This window comes from Mobula hypostoma, chromosome 7 (assembly GCF_963921235.1).
Source record: "Mobula hypostoma chromosome 7, sMobHyp1.1, whole genome shotgun sequence".
NCBI classification, from domain to species: domain Eukaryota; kingdom Metazoa; phylum Chordata; class Chondrichthyes; order Myliobatiformes; family Myliobatidae; genus Mobula; species Mobula hypostoma.
This window is the reverse complement of record NC_086103.1, coordinates 123,175,806-123,201,976: the sequence shown is the minus strand read 5'-3', so window position 1 is coordinate 123,201,976 and position 26,171 is coordinate 123,175,806. Positions and strand designations below refer to the sequence as shown.

The window sequence follows — 26,171 nt, the reverse complement described above, 5'->3', positions numbered from 1 at the left end:
CGAACGGACCGAAAGTGAAGTCGTCCAGGAACTGAACGTGAAGCAACTGCGTGAGATTTTCGCTGCAATGATTGCAGAAAAGTTCAACTTTAATTTTGAAAGGGTACGTAGGTTTAGGGCATATTTGCAAGATGGTTTGAGTGCTTACAAAGAACTGTATGATAGAAAAATGTGCGAGGCTAAGCAGTCAAGCATACTGTCATTTTTCAAGCCTTCCACAGCAGATGACGAACCTTGACCTTCAACATCGAGGTAGACAGAGATAGAAGAAGATGACCTGCCTGCCCTGATGGAAACAGACGATGATGAGATGACACCTCAGTGCCTCACCACCCCAGTGGTCCCAACCTCCAGGCCGCAGACCGATACATTGCCACAATGCATGCAGTGGTGCAGCAGTAGCCATGACGCACCCAGTACATCTTTAAGAAAAAAAGCGGAAATAAACAAGCTAATCAATTAGGTGTCGCCTGGCACATAAATGTCGGCCCAGATCAGAGGCAATTGTCGATTGCATCGCCTCTGATCTGGACCGACATTTACATGCTGGGCGGCACCTAATTAATTAGCTTGTTTATTTCGGCTTTTTTCTTAAAGATGTGCTGGGTGCGTCCCAGCTACTTCTGCACCACTGTATGCTTCGCAGATCGGTATCGGTTGGCGGCCCTGAGGTTGGGGACCACTGCACCACCCCAACCTCCAATGACTCAGCCTAACACACCATCATCAGTGTGCTCGGTGCTCTCTTCCCGATTCCGGTAAGTGATACTACATTGTACATACATTATTTCTACTTTATATAGGCTGTGTATTTTTATGTGTTATTTGGTATGATTTGGCAGCTTCATAGCTTAAAGGTTACTGGAGAGAGTGTTTCTGCTGAGAGCACTTGCGCCGTATTTCTGCCGAGAGCTCTTGCGTGAGATTTTCACTACGGTGGACAGTGCGGCAATGACTGTAGAAAAGTATTTCTACTTTATATAGGCTGTGTATTTATCATATCATTCCTGCTTTTACTATATGTTACTGTTATTTTAGGTTTTATGTGTTATTTGGCATGATTTGGTAGGTTATTTTTTGAGTCTGTAAATGCTCACAAATTTTTCCCATATAAATAAATGGTAATTGCTTCTTCACTTTACGACATTCCAGCTTACGAACCGTTTCATAGGAGCGCTCTACCTTCAGATGGCGGGGGAAGCCTGTACTACTTTTGTAGTGCATTGGGCACCACATTGTTTGCTTTTCCAGGAGCAAATATTATTGACACCAATAAGACGTATTATTCGTATCCCATTGGGTTTGGTAATCTGTGCGCTTCCAAAACTACTGTTAAAGGTTTAATGTAATATTATTTTTAGATGCACAATGAAATTATTCAGCCAGAAAGATAAGCAGGCTTATTCATTCCACCCTGAATTACTTCCCCCTTAATATTTCATCACTTTTTTTTTGCTACAACATTCCAAAGGAGTATTTTGTAAATGATTCTTTTTTTTCTCTTTCTGCTCCTTCTTATTTTGGTTAATATGACAGGCAATCTTTAGCTTAATATGCTTATTCAGGACATTGCATGCCAAGGTTGAATAATATACTCAACGTTCAAAGTTGTGGTGAGAAGAGTATAAGATATTGTTACAGTAGCAACAGAAGGAGGTGGAAGGAGGTGTGCTACTATGACTGAATGTTGAAATCCAATGATTGTAGAAGAAAAGTTTTGCATTTTGTATGGTGGTGTGGATAAAAGTGGTTAAGAGATACAATATACAAGTCTTGTATTAGGTACCCTTCTCTTATTTCTCTTTCTTTTTGCATTGCAGTCAGTTTTCTGTTGGGGAACCGATCATTTCAATAAGTATTTCTAGTGAATCAAATGGTTAACAATTACTAATGTATCTAGCCATTGTAGTTGACTGTTCCTGCATCAGCCTTTTGAATGACGCAAGCTTATGCCACATATGACTTGTCAAAGTTGTTCTTCAATTAACATTATTACTTCGAAAATGTTTTGCAGCACTAATCATCTTGAAGTGAAAATGGCAAAGAAAAAAAAGAAAGGCAAAAGAGGAAGTAATGAAGATAAAATGAACTTGGCAGAAGCTTTTCTGGGATTTCGGTATGTATGCATCAAGTTGCTCACAACTCAATTTGAGACATCATTTGTTGGAAATATACTCTTCACATTTCTATGTTTGTTCTTACCATGCACTAAATTTGTTTGGTCTGTTCTAACATATTCTATCATGCTGAATATATTGTGTAGATGAGACAATCTGTTTGTCAAATGAAAATGTTAGAAATAGCATTAGCAACTGAACTGTACAAATTAATTTTCACTTCTAACAGTTTCTAATAGTTTGTCAGTTTTTGACATCTCTGAACATAAGAGGTGTAAGGTGAACTTTGTATGGACGCTGCTGAAATGCTCCTGGGGAGTTTGGTACAGACTAGTGTGACCCTCATTATGGTTACACACTTGACACATTTGATGGATGTATTCCCCATGCAGTTTATGAAAACCCATAGAACCAGCAGAAGTGCATAAATTGCCTGGAGAGTAACAGAAGGAACTTTCCCTAAGCTTTCTCTTGGCACTATAAGACTATTTTTCTGTAGCAATCTCATAGACAATGGGTGAAATTTAGAAATCTGCATGGTAATAACTACTCAACTATTTTCTTACACACTTTTCGCAGCTGATCACAACCAGAATTTTTAGTTCTCTTGTAAATAGCTCGATAATTCATATTGGTCAAAGCTAACTATGGTTCTGAAATCAACTCTGTAGCAATTAGTTACCCCTTTTAAAGAAGAGATGCATCATGGAGTATAGTTTGCCGTCATTTCTCAAGAGATTACGATATATGGACCTCCCAAGGAATTTGGATTCTATACCTAGCACTATTCCCTCTAACGTGTGCAGCCACACGGTAACTGAAATGCTCCCATGTACATGGCTTTTGTTGCTGTCCAGTTGGAATTTTCTTTTATATAATGTTGATGTAATTTTGAAATTATGCTAATATAATTGTGAAATACCCTGCAATTAATTCAGTGTTAGTGAATACAATCCATACATTTTCTAAATAATATATGTACCACAACTTTTACTTTGAAACATTTTAGAGGTTCAATGTACTTACATTGTCAGTGTTTCAAGTTACAACACTGTTACAAATTGTAACAATAAACACAGAATGGAAGTCGGTAGCTCATTTTTAATGAACTACCATCTGCTCAAAACATTCAATTTTGCCATTGTTCCTGTCAGTTGTTTTGACTGCCTGACATCATTTACTTGTGTTGTGAGTTGTGGTTTGTGTTTGATTTAAAGAATTCTATACTCTAAATTTTTTGGTAAGTAATCTTTCAAAAAAATCATAATCTAATAAGAATTTTTAAATAAATTGTTGGAACAAAATACAGTAAAAATTCATTTCTATAGAATTATTTGCAGCTCGTGGTTATTTTATTAAAATTATAAATTTTTTGACTTGTTACATTTTTCAAATAATTATTTCGTATTCTCAAATAATAATTATTATTATTTGTGTTTTTCTCAAATAACAATGATTATTAGTATCCTAAGGATGTTGCAAAGAAAAGCAGAAGAAGAGTTAAATGCTTTGAAGAACAAAGCTTGTATAAAATTTAAGGTAGAATTGCTTTTACAACTCATAGATACTGAACTTTGCATCAAAAACAAAAAATAAAAATGGGAGTTTTTTTTAAAATTCAAGATACTGGCGATGTTGTTTGCACTTTTTCTGCGGAAGCGGAAGTTGGGATGGAGTTCAGTAGTGAAAGAAGATGGGAAGAATTGAAGTTAGATTACTTAAAGCAGCATCTTAACCAGAGAATTTATATAGCTGCAGTTGCCAAATTATGCAACCAGAAGAAATGTGGAGTTCTAAGCATGTTAACTGAAACTCCAAAAAAGCATGAAGCAAGAGTGAAACAGTTGCACAAAAGAAGTCTAACTCTAATATGGTCAAAGTGGTAATCGATAACATTATCTTAGCAATTAAAATTAATGGTTCTGTGCATTCCTTGCTAGAAAATCATGCACTTGGTAAAGTATGTAAATATGCCAGAGAGTTATGCAGCAAGAACCATGGTATTTGTTGAATTCATCAGCTTTGTGCTTCAGAAACAGATAATGGAAGATTACAGAAATCTACTTTCTATACATTAATTGCAGATGAAAATACGACAGAAAATTTTGTTTCGACCAGAAAATGAAATTTCCCATAGGATTGTGTTTGTGGATATTTTGAAATTTGCTGCATGTTACTGCATCAACAATAGTGATACAACTTTTTTTATAAATCAACAAAAATTTCGATGTTCAAAAGATGGCGATGTTTATGTCAGACAGGCAAATGTTATGCTTGAAGAGATTAATGGTATTCATTCAACGTGTGTGTAATCACTTGGGTAATAGATTTCCTGATGGTGAGTTCAGAGAGTGGCAAGTTTTTATTCCTGTTGCAATTGCAAACACAACTAATTTTGAATTTGAAAAAGAGAATATTGTACGATGGACAAAATATACGCACCTACTGTTAAGAAAAAGAGAATATTGTACGATGGACAAAATATACGCACCTACTGTTAAGAAATATGACAGCAATACTGTGATTTCAAATTTGTCATTTCTGAGATTGCTTCAATTAAGATGTTCACTGATGTGTACTTGCTTAGAAAAGACTAAGTTGAAGAACTCTCAATTCTTCAAGTTTCTGGTGCTGACTGTGAATGTGAATTCAGTCTAATGAATTTAATTAAATGTAAATCCAGAAACAGACCAGAAGTAGAACATTTGGATGATCTAATGAGGATTAAAACATGTCTTTCATCTGGGTGTGAAATTAATCTGGATAGCATTTATAGACAATGGATCTTTATTGAAGACAGTTGAGAAAATGTTTACGAAATGTGAAAGATTTTCTTTGTACTGTATTTCATTATTCCTTTCAATTAATACATAAAATCAAAAGTATGTGATCTTTTTCAGTTTTCATTCTAAATATTCGTAATATACATATTTCAAAAAAAAATTAAACACACTCTGTCCACTGAGGACCAAATAAACCTGGTGGTCACTGTGCCTAGAACTAGATGCAGAACCGAAAGTCAGTAAATAGATCTGCAAATGCCATATTCTACCATTTGTAATCTTAGTTACAGTCACTTTTCAATTTAGCATAACCTACAAAGTTCACCAATCAACAATTTCTGTCATTTCTATGTCATCACATCCTCATTTACTATCACCTCAAGCCTCATATCCATCACTCACAGTTTGCATATGCTGCCATCTATTCAGTTACGAAGCCATATCATCTAAGCAAGTTGCAAGATGGTTACTGACATAATTCCCTCTTACAAGATGGCACAACACTGAGGTCAGTAGGAGCCAGGACTGGAATGAGGGAACCTTTATATCATATACATAAAAAGAAGGTTAAGTTGGGAAGCCTTCTGCTAAGGTCAGAACTAGCACATATCCCTCACCATTGCCACCTTCTGGTTTTAAAGTGATGACACAGTGCAGCTCCCTCTCCTACTCTCCCCTTCCCATCAGAAAATTGTCCCTTGATCTTTAATTTAGATACCATGCACTATGATTTGTTCAGCAGATGCAAAACCTGTTTAAATTAAAGCAAAATGTTCCATGGTTTCTCATTCATAAATATCATCCTGCATACTGACTTTTATACATAATTTTGAGGATAATAGAGAAGTGGGATCTGTATATGGTGAAACAGAGCATAGGTGGTAGAGATTTATTGGAGGATCAACATGTTGTCATCTTACGGAGGCTTGCATGCTTCAAGGACTCCATTGGGCAATGTCATCTCAAGGCCACTCATGTTGGAATGACTGTGGACAAGATGCCAAATGAAGATTGATCCAAACCCACTGCTCCTAAATGGACACCCACATCTGCCCCGACCAGACAACACTTCATCATATTGACAAAAACCAATCAGAAGTGTGAAGAGAAAAACACCTGCCATACAAAACAACAACAACAACAACAACAACAACAACAACAACAACAACAACAACAACAACAACAACAACAACAACAACAACAACAACAACAACAACAACAACAACAACAACAACAACAACAACAACAACAACAACAACAACAACATTATTATTATTCAAGATAGAGGTCAGGGAATAGCTCCATTGCCAGCCGTGGAAGACAATGCTATACAGTGCTTCTGCTACAGAAAATTTGATTATGTATTCACAAATGAAATGCATAGTACATCGAGAAGTCTGCAAAGAAATCCGATTCCAGTGCTGTGGAATATGAAGTCAAGTGACAATGCGGCAGTGATTTGTGCAGAATTTAGTCTAGTCTGTCTAGCAATGGCTGTTACATTTTCACCACAAGGTAATCTGACCATGATGCAGCATCTCTTGGGTAATGCTGCACCCAACCAAATACGCAGTACTTAACATATCCGTTCTCAGTCAGTTGCCATCGTTATTCTACTAAGGAGCTGTGCCAAGTTTTACAGTAGGATTGGTAAAATGCTGAGGAATGGCATTGGTTTTGCAGGGCACAAACTTGCTGCACTATTTTAGAAAAGCTTGTAATCATCTTTCTACTACTGCCAGTTTGTCTGTGCCATTGATGTAACTTGTCAAAACACTCAGACTGTTCTGTTTCTAGCCATGTCAAAATTTGGTAGTCTGCAGTTGGGCATTCTAGGCCAAGAGATATTCAAGGTTATCCTGAGGCTAGTCCCTTTTAGGATGAACATGTTCTTAATGTTATGACAAGTAGCTCTTCTGCAAGAATATGTGGCTTCGAAAGGAAATGCCATACCATTACTTTCTGTGACATTCCAAGTGGTGATCAAAAAGGACCATTTACAGTATTCTTAAACATTTGTCATATCAGGTAATTGAAAAAGTGATTTAATGCCTCCCCTCCAACCTCCACCCCAATATTTCCACTCCTGATTAGGATGGAGAGCTATTTTCTAAAACAAAGCACTGGAAATAGCAGCACTGCCAAAGAATACAAATTTTAATTGGTGTTTGAGATGTTGTCTGAAAATTGCTTACAATGGAAAACAAACTGAATTACAATTGCAGTAATCGCAGGTCATACAGTCACTGAATAACTAATTAGCTTCGGTAAAATATAACTTACAGTGCAACATGTTTATACCACAACATTACCTTGATATCAGAACCTTGATGTGGAAGACAGCTGGTATTGTGTGGTAGTCATTAAGTTACTGGACCAGAGTTATGAACCTTCAATTCAGATCAAAGTTCAAATCTCACCAGCGAGCAAGGGAATTAAGGAAAGCTAATGTTAGAAAGCTTGTATCAAAAATGGTGTCCAAAAAATGTCAAAGATTGTGATTAATAACTCAGCTTGTACTCTAATGTAATTCAGGAAGGTAAATTTAGCCAAAATATTACTCTAGACACAGCAATGTGTTTGGTTCTTGATTGCATCTTCAGTTCAGGAGTAACTGAGTATGCACAATAACTGCTGGCCTAGATAATGATGTCAATGTTCTGTGAGGAAGTAAAAGTAAAACTACATTACAGAATAGCATGTTTGAAGAATTTCAGTCAGTCGAAGGGGCCTACGACGAATTGGCTGTTTGGATTCAGAACAGGCTTGTGCATAGAAGACAGAGGGTAGTGGTTGAAGGGGCTTATTTGAGCTGGAGGTCTGTAATTAATGGCGTTCTGCAGGGATCTGTGCTGAAACCTCTGCTATTTGTGATGTATATAAATGACTTGGATGAAAATGTAGATGGGTGCGTTAGTAAACTTGAGGATGATACTAAGGTTAGTGGAGCTGTGGATAGTGTAGAAGACTGGCAAAGAATACAGTACGATATAGATCATTTGCAGATATGGGCTGAGAAATGGCGGATGGAATTTAACCCACATAAATGTGAGATGTTGCACTTCGGTACGGCAAATGCAAGGAGACAGTACACTGTTAAGGGTGTGATCCTTAATAGTGTTGCTGAGCTGAGAGACCTTAAGATCAAAGTTTGTAGCTTCTTGAAAGTAGCTACAAAGTTCGATAAGGTAATTAAGAAGGTTTATGGAATGCTTCCTTTTATTCATCAAGGCATTGTTCAAAAGTCAGGAGGTTATGTTGCAACTTCATAAAACTCTGGTTAAGCCACATTGAAAGTATTGTGTACATTTCTGGTCACCCCACTATAGAAGGGATGTTAAGGCTTTGGAGAGGGTGCAGAACATAAGAAATTGGAGCACGAATAGGCCCTCTGGCCCATTGAGTCTGCTCCTCCATTCACTAAGATCATTGCTGATCTGGCCACGGATTCATCTCCACCTACCTGCCTTTTCTCCATAAACCTTAATTCCCCTACTATGCAAAAATCTATCCAACCTTGTCGTAAATATATTTACTGGGGTAGCCTCTAGGGCTTCATTGGGTGGGGAATTCTACAGATCCACCACCCTCTGGGAAAAGCAATTTCCCCTCATCTCCATCCTAAATCTACTCCCCCTAATCTTGAGGTTATGCCCCCTAGTTCTAGTCTCACTTATCAGTGGAAACAACGTTCCTGCCTCTATCTTATCTACCGCTTTCATAATTTTATATCTTACAATAAGATCGCCTCTCATTCTTCTGAATTCCAGTGAGTACAGTCCTAGACGACTCAATCTCTCCTTAGTCTAACCCTCTAACCCCTCATCTCTGAATCAACCTGGAAAAACTCCTCTGCACCGCCTCCAAAGCCAGTATATCCTTCCTCAAGTAAGGAGACCAGAACTGCATGCAGTACTCTAGGTGTGATCTCACCAGTACCCTGTTGCAGCATAACCTCCCTGCTCTTAAATTCGATCCCTCTAGCAATGAAGGCCAACGTCCCATTTGCCGCCTTGATAGCCTGCTGCACCTGCAAACCAACCTTTTGTGATTCATGAACAAACACTCCCAATTCTCTCTGAACAGCAGCATGCTGCAATTTGTTACCATTTAAATAATAATCTGCTCTTCCATTTTTCCTTCCAAAGTGGATGACCTCACATTTACCAACAACGTATTCCATCTGCTAGATCCTTGCTCAGTCACTTAACCTATCTATTTCTCTCTGCAGACTCTCCTCATCTTCTGCACAGTTTTCTTTTCCACACAATTTAGTATCATCAGCAAACTTAGATACACTACACTCAGTCCCCTCTTCCAGATCTTTCATGTATGTTGTGAACAGTTGCGTGCCCAGCACAGACCCCTGTGGCACACTGCTCATCACTAATTGCCAACCAGAGTAACACCCATGTATCTCAACTCCCTGCTTTCTGTTAGTTAACCAATCCGCTATCCATGCTAGTACATCACCCCCAACTCTATGCATCCTTATCTTATGGATAACTCTTTATTGCGGCACCTTATCGAACGCTTTCTGGAAATCCAAGTAAATAACATCCATCTGTTCCCATCTACGCACTGCACTCATTATATCCTCAAAGAACTCCAGTAAGTTTGTCAAACAGGACCTGCCTTTGCTGAATCCAAGCTGTATTTGCCTGATGGATTCACTTCTTTCCAGATGCCTCGCTATTTCTACTTTAATGATAGCTTCATGCATTTTCCCATCTACAGATGTTAAACTAACTGGCCTATAGTTACCTGCCTTTTGCCTACATCCTTTTTTGAACAGTGGCGTGACATTCACCATCTTCCAATCCGCCGGAACCTGCCCAGAGTCCAGAGAGTTTTAGTAAGTTATCAGCAAATCCTCTACTATAACTTTTGCCATTTCTTTCAGTACCCTAGGATGCATTCCATCAGGGCCAGGGGACTTGTCTATCTTCAGGACCTCAAGTTTGCTCAGCACTACCTCTTTAGTGATAGCTATTGTATCAAGGTTCTCCCCTCCCATCACATCCATAACATCTCTTTTTGGCATGTTGGACGTATCCTCCACCGTGAAGACCGACACAAAATAGTCATTCAAAGCCTTGGCTATTTCCTCATTATCCAATATCAATTCCCCCTTCTTGCCCTCCAAGGGACCAACGTTCACCTTAGCCACCCTTTTCCACTTCATATCCGTTTTTATATTTTGTGCTAGTTTATTTTCATACTCTATCTTCCTTCTCTTTATTGCTCGTTTTGTGGTTCTTTGGTGCTTTTTAAAGTCTTCCCAAACTTCCAATTTGCCACTACTCTTGGCAACTTTGTACGCACTTTACTTTATTTCCTTAGTTATCCAAAGCTGGTTCTCCCCACCCTTACTTACCTTGCTTTTAACTGGAATATACTTTTGTTGAGCACTGTGAAAAATCTCTTTGAAAGTCTTCCACTGTTCCTCAACTGTTCCACCATATAGCCTGTGTTCCCAGTCCACACTGGTCTCCATTGTTTAGGCTTAGTGCACTGGTTTTAGATTGGACTATTGCACCCTCCATTTGTATGAGCAGCTCAGTCATACTGTCATCACTCTTTCCAAGAGGATCCCTAAATACAAGAATCACTAATTTTACCTGTCTCATTGCACAGGACCAGATCTAAGATAGCACATTCCCTTGTAGGTTCAGTGACATGTTGTTCAAGAAAGCCATCATGGATGCATTCTACAAAGTCCTCCTCAAGACTGCCTCGATCAACTTGATTCACTGAATCTATGTGCAAGTTAAAGTCCCCCACAATAACTGCTGTTCCATTCTTACATGCCTCAGATGTTTCTGTTTATTGCCTGTACCACTGTAATGTTATTATTCAGTGGGCGATAGACAACTCCCACCAGTGATTTTTTTCCCTTTACTATTCCTAATCTCTAGCCAGATGGATTCAACATTCTGCTCCTTAGATCTTATATCGTGTCTCACTATAACCCTGATTTCATTCTAAATTAAGAGCACTACCCCACCTCCCTACCTATCCTTCCATATTACCTGATATCCTTGGATATTTAATTCCCAATCCTCTCCACCCTGTAATCAGGTTTCTGTAATGCCCATTAAATCATACCCCTTTGTATTGATTTGTGCCACAAGTTCATTGACCTTATTTAGAATTCTACGGGCATGCAGATAAAGTGCCCTTACACTCATTGTGCTTTTAAAATTTGTAATCTTTTTCTCTTTTGTACTTGACTTTTCTTTACTCCACTCTTACTTTTCGCTTTTTTATCTTTTGCTTTTTCTTTATCTTTATCCACATTTTTCTCTTTTACTTTATCCATACTTCTCCAATCTGTTGAACCCCACCCCCCACCACTATTTAGTTTAAAGCCCTATCCACAGCCCTAGTTAAGCGATTCGCCAGGATTCAGGTCCCATCACGGTTTCAGGTGGAGCCTGTCCCATTGGTACAGCTCCCTCCTTGAACCACGTACTTAACTCTCTAATCTTCTTGACTCTGTGCTAATTTGCATGTGGCTCAAGTAGTAATCCAGAGGTTACCAACTTTTTGGTTCTGCCTTTTAATTTAGTACCTAGCTGCTCAAATTCCCTCAGCAGAACCTGTTTCCTCGTTTTACCTATGTCGTTGGTACATGACAATTGGATCTTGCCCCTCCCACTGCAAATTCCTCTGCAGGTCAGATAAAATGTCTGAAACCTGGGCACCAGCCAGGCCACACAGCCTTCGGGACACTCTATCCTCGCAACAGAGAACTCTGTCTATTCCCCTGACGATACAATCCTCAATTACCACTACATTCTCCCCCCTCTTGAATGGCTCCCTGAACTACGGTGCCACAGTTAGGTTGCTCATCCTTCCTACAGCCCCCACTCTCATCCACACAGGAAGCAAGAATCTCAGACCTGTTGACAGGCTCACGGGCTGAGGTTCCTCGAGCACTGTCTCTTGGATCCCACTACCGCCTCACTCGCAGTCACACCCTCTTGTCCCTGGGCACAGACCGAATTTGAGGCAGCTAATCTAAAGGGTGTGACTACCTCCTGAAACAGGGAATCCAGGAACTCTCCCCCTCCCTGATGTGCCTCAGCGTTTGAAGCTCAGATTCCAGGTCATCAACTTTTAGCCTGAGTTCCTCGAACAGCCAACACTTGCTGCAGATGTGGTCACCAGGAACCACAGTGGGGTCCACCAGCTCCCACATCATGCAGAAGAGGTCCACCAGAATGCTGTCGGTTTAGAGGGCTTGTGCTATCATGAGAGGCTAGATTTCTCTGTTGTTGTCTCTGGAGTGCTGGAGGCTGAGGGGAGATCTGATAGAGGTTTACAAGATTATGAGAGGCATAGATAAGAGTGGACAGAGAGTATCTGTTTTCCAGGCAACATACACAAAATGCTGGAGGAACTCAGCAGGCTAGGCAACATTAATGGAAAAAAGTACAGTTGACATTTCAGGCCGAGACTCTTCATCAGGACTGGAGATAAAAGGATGAGGAGTCAAGGTAAGAAGGTGGTGGGAGGGGAGAAGAAACAGAAGGTGATAGGTGAATCACAAACACGCAGAAGGGTCTCGGCCCAAAATGTCGACTATACTTGTTTCCATAGATGCTGCCTGGCCTGCTGAGTTCCTCCAGCAATTTGTGTGCTTTGAGGTATTAGGTGAAACCATAGAGGGAGAAGGCTGAAGTAAGGAGCTGGGATGTTCAGTTGTGAAAGAGATACAGGGCTGGAGAAAGGGGAATCTGATAGAAGAGGACAGAAGGCCACGTAAGGAAAAAAAGGAGGAGGAGCATAAGAGGGTGGTGATGGGTAGGTAAGGAGATAAGGTGAGAGAGGGAAATGGTGAAGGAGAGGGGGGCATTACCTTTTCTTTCTTCTACGACCTTTTGTCCTCTCCTATCAGATTCTCCAACAACAGGAATTCTGCAGATGCTGGAAATTCAAGCAACACACATCAAAGTTGCTGGTGAACGCAGCAGGTGAGGCAGCATCTCTAGGAAGAGGTACAGTCAACGTTTCAGGCCGAGACCCTTCGTCAGGACTAACTGAAGGAAGAGCTAGTAAGAGATTTGAAAGTGGGACGGGGAGGGGGAGATCCAAAATGATAGGAGAAGACAGGAGGGGGAGGGATGGAGCCAAGAGCTGGACAGGTGATTGGCAAAAGGGATACGAGAGGATCATGGGACAGGAGGTCCGGGAAGAAAGACAAGTTGAGGGGGGAACCCAGAGGATGGGCAAGGGGTATATTCAGAGGGACACAGGGAGAAAAAGGAGAGTGAGAGAAAGAATGTGTGTATAAAAGTAACAGATGGGGTACGAGGGGGAGGTGGGGCATTAGCGGAAGTTAGAGAAGTCGATGTTCATGCCATCAAGTTGGAGGCTACCCAGACGGAATATAAGGTGTTGTTCCTCCAACCTGAGTGTGGCTTCATCTTTACAGTAGAGGAGGTCGTGAATAGACATGTCAGAATGGGAATGGGATGTGGAATTAAAATGTGTGGCCACTGGGAGATCCTGCTTTCTCTGGCGGACAGAGCGTAGGTGTTCAGCAAAGCGGTCTCCCAGTCTGCGTCGGGTCTCGCCAATATATAAAAGGCCACATCGGGAGCACCGGACGCAGTATATCACCCCAGCCAACTCACAGGTGAAGTGTCGCCTCACCTGGAAGGACTGTTTGGGGCCCTGAATGGTGGTAAGGGAGGAAGTGTAAGGGCATGTGTAGCACTTGTTCCGCTTACAAGGATAAGTGCCAGGAGGGAGATCAGTGGGGAGGGATGGGGGGGACGAATGGACAAGGGAGTCGTGTAGGGAGCGATCCCTGCGGAAGGGCGGGGGGGGAGGGAAAGATGTGCTTAGTGGTGGAATCCCGTTGGAGGTGGCGGAAGTTACAGAAAATAATATGTTGGACCCGGAGGCTGGTGGGGTGGTAGGTGAGGACCAGGGGAACCCTATTCCTAGTGGGGTGGCGGGAGGATGGAGTGAGAGCAGATGTACGTGAAATGGGGGAGATGCGTTTAAGAGCAGAGTTGATAGTGGAGGAAGGGAAGCCCCTTTCTTTAAAAAAGGAGGACATCTCCCTCGTCCTAGAATGAAAAGCCTCATCCTGAGAGCAGATGCGGCGGAGATGGAGGAATTGCGAGAAGGGGATGGCGTTTTTGCAAGAGACAGGGTGAGAAGAGGAATAGTCCAGATAGCTGTGAGAGTCAGTAGGCTTATAGTAGACATCAGTGGATAAGCTGTCTCCAGAGACAGAGACAGCAAGATCTAGAAAGGGGAGGGAGGTGTCGGAAATGGACCAGGTAAACTTGAGGGCAGGGTGAAAGTTGGAGGCAAAGTTAATAAAGTCAACGAGCTCTGCGTGCGTGCAGGAAGCAGCGCCAATGCAGTCGTCGATGTAGTGAAGGAAAAGTGGGGGACAGATACCAGAATAGGCACGGAACATAGATTGTTCCACAAAGCCAACAAAAAGGCAGGCAGAGCTAGGACCCATACAGATATCAGATACATATCAGATTCTCTGTTGAGTTGCTCTAGCATTTTGTGTGTGTTGCTTGGATTTCCAGCATCTGCAGGTTTTTTCATCTGTTTTCCAGGATTGAAATGTCAAATACCAGAAGGTATGCATCAAAGATGAGAGTGGGTAGGTTCAAAGGAGATATGAGAGTTAAGTTTTTTTTATTCAGAGAGTCATGGATGCTCGGAATGCATTGCCTGGTATGGTGGTAGAAGCAAATACGTTAGAGGCTTTTAAGAGACATTTGGATAGGCACATGGATGTAAGGAAGATGGAGGGATATGGTGTAGGGATTAGGTTTTGGGTGTTTTTGATTTGCCTTTTAGCTGGTTTGCACAGCATTGTGGGCCAAATGGCCTGTTGCTGTGCTGTACTGTTCTGTCTTCTAATAATATCAGTTTTTGTAGTCTGTATAAATGCTGTTTGGGAGAATTTTTTTTTAAATCTGTTTCTCTGTACATTTGATCAGAAAGCTTAAGAATCTGAAAAGTTTACAATTGTGCACATCCTAACTTTATGGATATAGATGCAGTAAAAAGCTCAATTATATTATCTGTGACACCCAACTGAATAAGATTGTGTTGCTAGAAGAAACATTTTAAGAAAGACGCTAAAGACAGAATTTTATTTTCTTGGCTAGCATGTATTCTACAGGATGATAAATCCAGGTATGTATCAGCCATGGCTGCTGTAAATATCAACTGTTTCATACAAAGAAATAATTGTGAAAGCCCCGTTACATTTAAAGTAAAAGAGTGACAAAAATGTCCTTGATCAGAGATTAAGGGAGCTAGGGCTTTACTCTTTGGAGAGAAGGAGGATGAGAGGAGACATGATAGAGGTGTACAAGATAATAAGAGGAATAGATAGAGTGGATAGCCAGTGCCTCTTCCTCAGGGCACCACTGCTCAATACAAGAGGACATGGCTTTAAGGTAAGGGGTGGGAAGTTCAAGGGGGATATTAGAAGAAGGTTTTTTACTCAGAGTGTGGTTGGTGCGTGGAATGCACTGCCTGAGTCAGTGGTGGAGGCAGATACACTAGTGAAGTTTAAGAGACTACTAGACAGATATATGGAGGAATTTAAGCTGGGGGCTTATATGGGAGGCAGGGTTTGAGGGTCGGCACAACATTGTGGGCTGAAGGGCCTGTACTGTGCTGTACTATTCTATGTCCTATGTTCTATGTTATCCATTCCTAGAGGAATACCTGGCTTTCACTTGAGACCTTGTCATATTTAAGTTTTAATAAAAATGCCAGGTCATTTTATGTCAACAATCCATTATATACACTATGATTCACTGAGCCGAATTTTGATCTCAATAATAAATTAACATGATGGTACTTGCTCAAAGGCAATTTTTAGGATCCCTGAACTTGAATTTTTCTTTAACAGGAAAGTCATTTTAGGGCTACACCTCTTATAGGGACTTTGGATCATGAGTAAATGGGGCAATAAATTGTTTCTTGCCTTAACCAATCACATTGAAGACTGAGTGTAAATAGGAAAGTGGCAAATATGAAATTTATTATCTTGCGGCAGCAGTACATTGCAATACATAATAAAAATGCTATAAATTATAATAAGAAATATATGTTAAAAATTTAATTAAATAAGTAGTGCAAAAAAAGTGAGATAATATTCATAAGTTAAATTCCATTCAGAGATCTGATGGCGGTGGGGAAGAAGCTGGTGCTGAAACATTGAGTGTTTGTCTTCAGGCTCCTGTATCTCCTCGTTGATGGTAGCAATAAGAAGATGGCATGTCCTGGATGATGGGGGTCTTAATGAGACATGGTACCTTTTTGAGGCATCGCTTTTGAAGGTGTCTTCTGTGCTAGGGAGGCTAGTGCCCATGATGGATTGGCTGAGTTTACAACTTTCTTCAGCTTTTTCTAATCCTGTGCAGTGGCCCCTCCATACTAGATGATAATGTAACCAGGTAGAATGCTCTCCACGGTAACCTATAGAAATTTGTGAGAGTCTTTGGTGTCATACTAAGTCTCCAAAAACTTCTAATGAAATATAGCCACTATTGTGTCTTCTTTGCAATTGCATCAATATCTTGAGCCCAGGATAGATCTTCAGAGATGTTGACACCCAGGAACTTAAAACTGCTCACCTTTTCCACTGCTGATCCCTCAATGAGGACGAGTGCGTGTTTCCTCAACTTCCCATTCCTGAAGTTCACAATTAATGCCTTGGTTTTACTGATATTGAATGCAAGGTTGTTGCTGTAATACCACTCAACCACCTGATCTATCTCACTCCTGTTTGCTTCCTCATCATCTGAAATTGTGCCAACAATTGTTGTGTCATTGGCAAATTTATAGATGATATTTGAGCTGGTCCTAGCAACACAGTTGTGGGTGTAGAAAGAGTAGAGCATTGGGCTAAGCATACATCCTTGAGGTGTTCCAGTGTTGATTGTAAATTACTTCCTAATTATCTGATCTTCCTCTTTTACTGCTTTAACTGGGCATAGCATTGCATATAAATAGTGAAATATTAAAAATTCAAGATTTTTAATATGATATTTAGCATTTTTCTGGAACTTGTTCTTGTAAATGAGACCAGATAAAGATCTTTTACAAAATTCCATGGTGATTATTGTAACATTAGCTATCTTTAATATTTTAATGCCAATGCTACCGTAGGAAAAAATAAGTATTGATCAATAACTATTGGTTTGTTAAATTTTAATGTTGCACTCAGATTTCAGGTAAAGGAGACAGCTATTGAAAGATTCATAAATGAATTAATACAACTTGAAGAAATTAATGCACGATATAGAGAGCAGGTAAGTCACAAGTTTTTAAAAAAATGTGTTCCTTAGATTGGAAATATTATGACACTAGTGTATGCATAATTTGATTTAGTTATCAGCTGCAGCTTCATTAGATATTGTAGCTTGTAGCTATTGTTTACAGTGAGATATTATAAAGTAATATAAGAATTTATGTACCGTACTGCCAAGCTCACATCCGTGCATGAATAGTATAGATAGAAATTTAAGCTTTTACAACTGGCATTCTTTGATTCGGCTTAAATTTATAAATGGGGAACAGCTGAGATTATTTCACTAGTTTTCCCCTTACATTGCACCTAATTATGTTTACTTGCAAGTGTGACCTCGTTCTCAGACCTCTCACTCATGAATCACTTATGGGACCAAATCTCAGCCCAGAAATGAGCACAGAATTCTTACTGTACATCACTGAGAGAGTACTGCACTGTCAAAGATGCTATCTATCAATTGAGGCTTTTTTCATGGCACCAAATGCCTGTGCAACACAAAGGAACATTAATCGTTGATGTATAATTTGTATATTCTTTTACAACTTAGTATTTTTCAGATTTACAGTTGTCTTGTGGGTAACTAAATGGCATCAGTTTGTATCCATCTAACTGCGCCACAGCGCACGAATATTTGCTATGTTATTCCTAAACTTGCTTTTACTTTTTCTGTGATGGAGAGGTTATTCTTGTAAATGAACTTAAAATTTATTTTGGAGTGATGTTGTTTATGTTTGATACAATTAAGCAATAATTAATTATAGTGAAAGAAAATGCACTTCATTTGTGTGTGCTGTACTAATGCTGATCTATTATGATTTTTCTGACTTCCTTAAGAATGAACAGTTAAAGAAGGAACAAAAGGAACACATCAAAAGTTTATTTAAATTGGCCAAAGAACAAGAGAAAGAATTGGAACGCAAAGAGTTAATCAACACTGAACAAGTAGAACAGGCCATGAAAGAAAATTTTGAGCTAATTAGACAAAATGAACAGCAAGTGCAAGGTATTAATATTCATACTTAGTCAAGTTTTTTTTAAACATCTACCTGCATACAGGTGAGTTGAAATGGGGTGTGTGTGTAAATGAAGCCAAATCAAAAGCTCTGAATACATTACACTAGATTAGATAAGGGCAAGTGAACTTCTGCTTCACAAGACTGCAATTAAAACATGCTATCAGAGACATTACCTTTGTTTCCTCCACCCTTTCCCTTTGCAAATAATACACCTGTTTTCCCACTTTTCCATTCTGCTGAGGATCATTGATCTGAAACAGTATGGAACTGTGAAACCAGGATCCAGGTGTGATAGAGGGAGTGTGAGAAACAGCACTCCATGAGCCAAACAGTAGGGACTGCAGATCAGTTGGATAATGGATTAGAGTCAGTGTACATCTATAGAAGTTTGTAAAAGTTTATTGTTAACATGATGAATCTGCATAAACCTCTAAGGATCTGGAGGTGCTACTGTGCCTTCCTTGTGATGACATTTAGGTGCTGGCTCCAGGACAGATCCTCTGATATGTTAATGTCAAAGAATTTAAAGCTACTGACTCTCTCCACCTCTATTCTCCTAATTATGGACCTTCAGCTTCTTCATCCTCAGCTCTTTGGTCTTGCTGACATTGAGTGAGACGTTGTTGTGACACCACTCAACCAGATTTTCAATCGCCTTCCTGTGTGCTGACTCGTCACCATTTTTGATTTGGCCAACAACAGTGGTGTCATCAGCAAACTTAAATACAGCATTGGAGCTGTATTTAGCCACGTAATCATATAGTAGGTATAAAGTAAGTAAACAGGGCTAAGCACATAGACATGATGTGCGCCTATGCTGATGGTGAGTGTGGAGAAGATGTTGTTGCTAATTCATACTAACTGGGGTCTGCCAGTGAAGAAATTGAGGATCCATTTGCTCGGGGATGTACCAAGGCCCAGGTTTATGAGCTTAATGAGTTTTGAGAGGATGATAGTGTTGAATGCTGAAGCTTTTATCAATGAAGAACATCCTGACATATGCATACTCATTGGCCAGGTGTTTTGGAGCTGAACAAAGAGCCAATGAAATGGCATCTGCTATTGACCTGTTATGACGGTAGGCAAAATGGAGCAGATTTACAGTGGGTCACTTCTCAGGCAGGAGTTGATATGCTTCAAGACCAACCTCGCGAAGCACTTCATCAAGGGTTATCATATGAGGATAGGTGTTATGAAGACATGACCTAATGAAATCATCCTTATCATCATCATCAGGTGCCGTGCCCAGTTTGAGCTTTGACTGCCATGGCCCACACATTCCTGTTTCGGGTCAAGTGGATCAATTCATTGGTATTCATTTCCAGTTCTCTGGCTGCTGTCTCCATCATCATTTGTCTTTGTCTTCCTCTTGCTTTCTTCCCTTCAATCTTACCCATAATTACCGTGCATTCTAACTCCTCTTTCCTAATCACATGTCCAATGAAGTTACGTTGCCTTTTCATGATCTCATACATTATTTCTCTTTTTGTGTTTGCTCTGTTCATGACATCCTCATTAGATATTTGTTTCGTCCATGATAATCTTTGCATCCTCCTCAAAAACCACATCTCTGCTGCTTCAATTCATTTCCTCATGTTCCTAGATATTGTCCAACATTCTGAGCCATACAACATAACTGGATAAGCGTAACACTTCAGTACTCTGAGGCGGGTTGTCATGCCTAGTTTAGTATTGGTTAGTAAAGGTGTCTTTTGCCATCCCTATTCTTCTTTTGATGTCCATGTCGCACCTGCCATCTGATGTCACCCAGCTTCCTAAGTAGCAAAAGTTCTGTACTTGTTTTATATCTTCCCCGTTTATTCTCAGCCTGCAGATAGGATTTCTCCTTCTTTTTGGATATCACCATACATTCTGTCTTTTTGCAATTGATAGATAGACCCATTTTTGCACTTTCTTCAACAACTATGTCAATTAAGTTTTATAGTTCTTATGAAATAGGCATCCTAAATGAAAATTGGGACAACAGCTTGAGAAAACCTTTGCCATAATCGAGGTCAATTATTAATGCATATTATGTACTAAACATGTTTAAAATTCTTATCAATGTTGTATGAATTTTTCTGTTTGGAGTAGACATGCAGACCTGCATAGCCAATGTGGAGCAAGATATCCTGAAGGTGACAGAAGTGAAAGAGCATTGGCTAGAATACAAAAATGTTGGAAGTGTTGAACATGGCAAAATTATTGAGTTTCGGGAAAATGAACTCCTTGAGATGGCCAAAAGTTTCAGTGAGATGGAAGGTAGTAATTTATCATAAATGAAGTTAAATTAACTGGCTTATAATTTCACATTATTTTAATGACACAGTATAAGCAATCCTCCAGTCTTCTTGCACCTTTCCAATAGCTGAAGAGGAGGTGAAAATATGATGATTAGAGCCTTCACAATTTTCTTCCTTCCATCTTTTAATAGCGTAGCATATATTTCATCCAGGCCTGGTAATCTATCAACAATAAAATATAGATAATTCAGCATGGCTATTAAGAAATTCTGATTTGGAATCCAGTTCAGCAGGTAATGTTTCCACACTCACCTTCCACTTGTGGCTTGTGTGCTTTTATGAAACTCATTGGATCTATTTGCCACTCTCTCTTGAAACTTACCTGGTTCTATTACTTGCCCTCCTTTGGAATTTGCCAGAATCTTTTCCCATGATTGTCTTAAATGTGCTGGGTTCATTGGAAGATTTATCATTCTACTCTGTAACATTTTTTTCAAAAGAAAATGATTAAAGATTGTTGGATTATTAATTTTTATTTATTACAAAGATACAGCAAAAACAGCAAAGTAACAGGCCCTTCTGGCCCAATGAGCACTCACTATCCAACTACACCTTGTGACCAATTAACCTACTAATCCATACGTTCACATGTGGGAGAAAACCAGAGCACCTGGAGGAAACCCATACGGTCACTGGAACAATGTACAAACTCCTTCCAGGCAGCAGCAAAATTGAACCTGGGTTACACTAGCCGCTATGAATAAGATCTAACTGTCCAGAAAGTTTGCTACTCTGGCACCACCAATATCCCAAGTAAGCCAGATCAATAGAGTTTTTCTGTGCTTATAGAGACGTAAACTGTTAATGCTTCCTATTGCTATGTAGGTCCTGTTTAATATTTCACTCTTTCCCTCTTTGCTACAATTTGTCAAGTGAATATTAGTTTATGTTTCCATGTTACAGTTTTATTCTTAAAGATTTGACTTTAGATAATGTGTGATTTTACAAATAGGAGTTACCCCAAGAAAGAATCTAGACTAGCAAATCACTTTTCATGCATAAGGGTGGTAAATGATGAGAGATGGAGAGACATTTCAGTTGTCATTTCTGAAATCTTAATGCTTGAAAGCTAATTGCAGCATTTGTTACTCACGGTGACATTTGCCAATTCAGGATGTCAAGGGACTGTGATATGGGATCTATTTAGCTTTCTGCTTTAACATTAATTTTGCTGCTAATTTTCCTGAAATAATTGGGGCAGCTGTTACTCTTTTTCCAGTTTTATTTTCTTCTTGTCTGTCTTAATAGATCACTTTTCTAGAACCTTGGAAAGGGCAAAAGAAGAAGCAGATAAATTAGCAAAGAAGCAAATGGATGAAAAAAAGGCAATCGCTACACAGGTGACTGAAATGTTTAATTGATAATTGTTTCTCTTTTGCAACGATAATTGCAGTTACCCAACTGAAAAAAAAATAATTTTTAAAATTTGATAGTAATGGTGAAAATGAACAGGACTTGCTACCTTAATGTTATCTGGCCTTTACTTAAGCTGGAAGATTAGAATTTGTAAGATTTGTACATAATTATTATGCATAAAATGGGTCCATTGTAGGCTGTGGTTAGACTGTTACAATTGTTTGGTTTTCATCTAGGATGCTAGGAAAAGTCTAAAATGGGTATTATTATGCCTATATCAGCCTCCAAGAAAGCTGTAAAAATAATGTTTAAAATCAAGGAGGATTTTATTTAAGAATGAAACCTGAAAGAGCATAAGTCTTCACAGAAGTCTCTATTACTTGCTCAGTTTTATCCTTTCTTCTCTAAAGTCACCCAATTTTGTCGCTAGTATGACATTCTTCCATTTACAAGAGGCACCTTGCTCCAACTATGGATTCCAAATTTCCTCAACTTGTATAACTTTGACTCTATTCTAGGACCATTTTCAACATTAGTTTATAGACTATTGTTTCTATAATGAGGTATCATTCTTACATAATGGAATCATTGTACAATAACTTCTTAATCTTCCAACTCTTTCAATCCATCACTCATTACTAGCCTTCGCAAATACAAGTCCCAGAAATGTTCAATGACCATTATTTTTAAACAAGGGTCAGCAGTAAGATTGCCAACTCTGTATTTCAACATACAAATGAAGACCGAGAACATGCTGTTCTAAAGGGAAAAATTACACAAAGACCCACAATATAACAGAAGGTCACAAAGGCACTACACTTAGCTGTTATCACTTATTTCAGACAACGAACATTTCCCATTTCCTTAAATCAGGAAGATTGATACCACTGTGTGCATCTTTACAGTGCCTATGGCTACATGTTGGGCTTGAAGAAAGTGGGTGGAGCTAAAGAAGAAATTGTTCAGGGTGAGGACCAGTTCCGCCGGATGGAAGGGAGTGGTGGTGTAGGACACTCACATGGGTTCCAGCAATGGCTGCCTTTTTGTCTGCTACATGGAACAGTTCACGTTCCAAGCGTACACAGGCAATGCTCCCCAACACTTCCTACGCTTTATTGACAACAGCATGGGCGTGGCTTCCTGTAGCCATGCTGAGGTCATCAATTTAATCAATTTTGCCTTCAATCACCCTACCCTCAAATTTACTTTGTCCATTTCTGACACCTCTCTCCCCTTCCTTGATCTCTCTGTCTCCATCTCTGGAGACAGTCTATCTACTGACATCTTTTATAAACCCACTGACTCTCACAGCTATCTGGACTATACCAATTCCCACCCTCTCACTCTTAAAAATGACATACCATTTTCTCAGTTCTTCTGTCTCAACCGCATCTGCTCTCAGGATGAGGCTTTTCATTACAGAACAACTGAGATTACCTCCTTCTTCAAAGAAAGAGGCTTCCCTTTCTCCAGCATCAACAGTGCCCTCACCCGCATCACTTGCATTTGGTATACATCTGCCCTCACCCCATCTTCCTGCCACCACCCTAGGCATAGGGTTCCTGTCCTCACCTACCACCCAACAAGCCTCAGCATCCAGCACGTAGTTCTTCGTAGCTTCCACTATCTCCAACGGGATCCCACCATCAAGCACATTTTTCCCTCCCTCCAACTTCCCGCTTTCTGCAGGGATCATTCCCTATGTGACTCCCCACTGATCTCCCTCCGGGCACTTATCCTTGCAAGCGGAACAAGTGCCACACCTGCCCCTACACCTCCTCCCTCACCACCATTCAGAGCCCCAGACAGTCCTTCCAGGTGAGGCTACGCTGTGAGTCTGTTGGGGTCATATACTGTGTCTGGCGCTCCTGGTGTGGCATCTGGTATATCGGTGAGACCTGACGTAAATTGGGAGACCCCCTCTCCAAGCTCCATTCACTAGAAAAAGCCAGATTTTCCCGTGGCCACCCATTTCAATTCTACTTCCAATTCCTATTCTGACATATCAGTCCATGGCTGCCTGTACAGCCAGGATGAGGCCACAGTCAGGTCGGAGGAGCCACACCTTGTATTCCATCTGGGTAGCCTCGAACCTGATTGTATGAATGAACACTGCTTTCTCGAACTCTGATAATTGCCCCCCTTTCACCATTCCCAATTCTTATTCCCTCTCACACCTTCTCTTCTTACCTGCCAATCACCTCCCTCTGATGCTCCTCCCCTTTCATTTTCTTCCATGATCTTCTGTCCTCTTCTATCAGATTCCCCTTCTCCAGCCCTGAATCTCTTTCACCAATCTTCACTTCACCCCCTCCCCCTCTCCCAGTTTCACCCATCACCTGCCACCCTGTACTTCTTCCACCCTTCCCTCCACCTTCTTATTCTGACTTCTGTCCTTACTTAAAAGTCCTGATGAAGGGTCTCGGCCCAAAACATTGACTGTTTTCTCTTTTTCCATAGATGCTGCCTGCCCTGCTGAGTTCCTCCAGTATTTTGTGTGTGTTGCTTTGGATTTCCAGCATCTGCGTATTTTTTTGTCTTTAGGATACAGGTGTGACCACATTTGGTACCTGAGTATCCTCTCCAAAAGGAATATCAGGTCTGAGTAGCCAGACATGGTCCCAAGATCCAAGAAAACAGTGGTGTTGGTTGAATCCTTACCTGTCTTAACCATAGCTCCAGTTCCAGGCATCAACACATGATGTGTCAATATCTACTCATTCCTTTCTAAGGGGCTGTGGCTGTCTCGTGTATTTTCTGCTCTACTGCAGCCCCAACAGATATTGCATGAAGATTCCCTTATGGGAAATCCCATGCAATACTGAGCTATAGGCAACCCTCCTAAACTATGATCTTAGTGGAAAGATAAATTTTAGTATGCCATTAAAATTAGGATATTTAACATACACCATAATTTCCTGAGGCTTCTATGGTTGGATAGTAAAATTTCTTGAACCATTATATAGGAGAAGAAAATAAATGTGGATAATGGCAAAAGCTTTCTGTATTTCTTGGTATATTAATGTTTTGTTTTGCTTTTTTAATTTCAATGATTTAAATAATTTTAAATTACCCTAATGTGTTATATGTTTTAAATGCCTTTTACTATTAAAGACATTTTAAAAACTATTAATGTCCTTTTATACTGGGTATTAAAATTCCTCAGGGTATCCCAGAGCTGGAGCTCAGGATATACTGCCTGAGGTCTACTTGCAGTATAAAGCTTACTCACCAGACAATGGTTGGGTTCAAGAATCTGACTCATTCCAGTAACTTCCTTTGGAATTGCCTGCAATGTCCCAACACAATGAAGCCCTGCTGTTTTGCTTCATGCTGTCTCTATTTTTAAAATTTTGGCAGTAACTGTTTTTTCTCCTGCTGTTTAAAGTAGTAATATAGAACCTTGTTTTATATTACATTATAGATGCTTCAGTACTATATATGTAATTCTTTAATATTTTTACATAGAAAGCAATAAGTTATTTGGGTAGACACAATCGACAAGAAGTGAAAGAAAATGAATGGCTAAAGAAAGAGGTATGAAAAACATGGCTGGATTTATCCTACTGCATATTACTTGCTTTAGGTTGAATGTTCCAATGGCAAATGTAAAACCATTGAATACAAACTGATCTCTTGTGCAATGATTGCCCCTTTAATGAAAATGTTGAGAGCAGTGCCAATCAAGCGATAATCTGCTTTCTAAATTCTGTTTCATTTCTTGAATGCTGATCAAGAGCACTGGTACATTGAGCACATGGGGAATCTCAAAGAGCACACAAATGAAGAGCTGTGTTTGTCAGGAGTCAATTATCTTGGTCCCAACAGTTGTTTCTCTAGGTAGTCTCATATACCTACCTGTTTACAGTTGTTTTGTAAATAATTATCGTCATCGTCACTATGTGCCATGTGGTATGATCGTGGTCTTGACCATGAATTGCTCTTGTCAAGTTTTTCTGGAGAAGTAGTTTACCATTGCCTTCTTCTAGGCAGTGTCTTTACAAGATGGGTGACCCAACCGTTATCAATATTCTTCAGAGGTTGTCTGCCTGGTATCAGTGGATGCATAACCAGGACCAGTTGCTCATATGACCATCCACCACCTGCTCCCATGACTTCATGTGACCCTGATCGAGAGGAGCCAAATGGGTGCTACACTTTGCCCAAGGGTGACCTACAGGCTAGTGGAGGGAAGGAGTGCCTTACACCTCCATTGGTAGAGGCATATCTCCACCTTAACACCTCTTCGTAAATCATAATCCCCCATTTAGGTAGTCAGAATT

General features: G+C 40.0%; 1 protein-coding gene across 4 annotated transcripts in view; it reads left to right on the top strand.

Annotated features, from left to right (window-relative positions):
* The window catches only part of ccdc83 (coiled-coil domain containing 83), a 115,818-nt gene that overhangs the window by 16,689 nt on the left and 72,958 nt on the right, over window positions 1-26,171 (top strand). For 3 of the 4 annotated variants that reach the window (XM_063053934.1, XM_063053933.1, XM_063053935.1), the window contains exons 2-7: window positions 2,015-2,116; window positions 17,130-17,214; window positions 18,048-18,216; window positions 20,324-20,491; window positions 21,781-21,872; window positions 25,357-25,425. In XM_063053934.1, the coding sequence (XP_062910004.1) occupies window positions 2,037-2,116; window positions 17,130-17,214; window positions 18,048-18,216; window positions 20,324-20,491; window positions 21,781-21,872; window positions 25,357-25,425 (663 nt within the window). In that variant the 5' untranslated portion in view covers window positions 2,015-2,036. The remainder of the gene's footprint in view (window positions 1-2,014; window positions 2,117-17,129; window positions 17,215-18,047; window positions 18,217-20,323; window positions 20,492-21,780; window positions 21,873-25,356; window positions 25,426-26,171) is intronic. The other variant, XM_063053936.1, reaches the window with a different exon arrangement.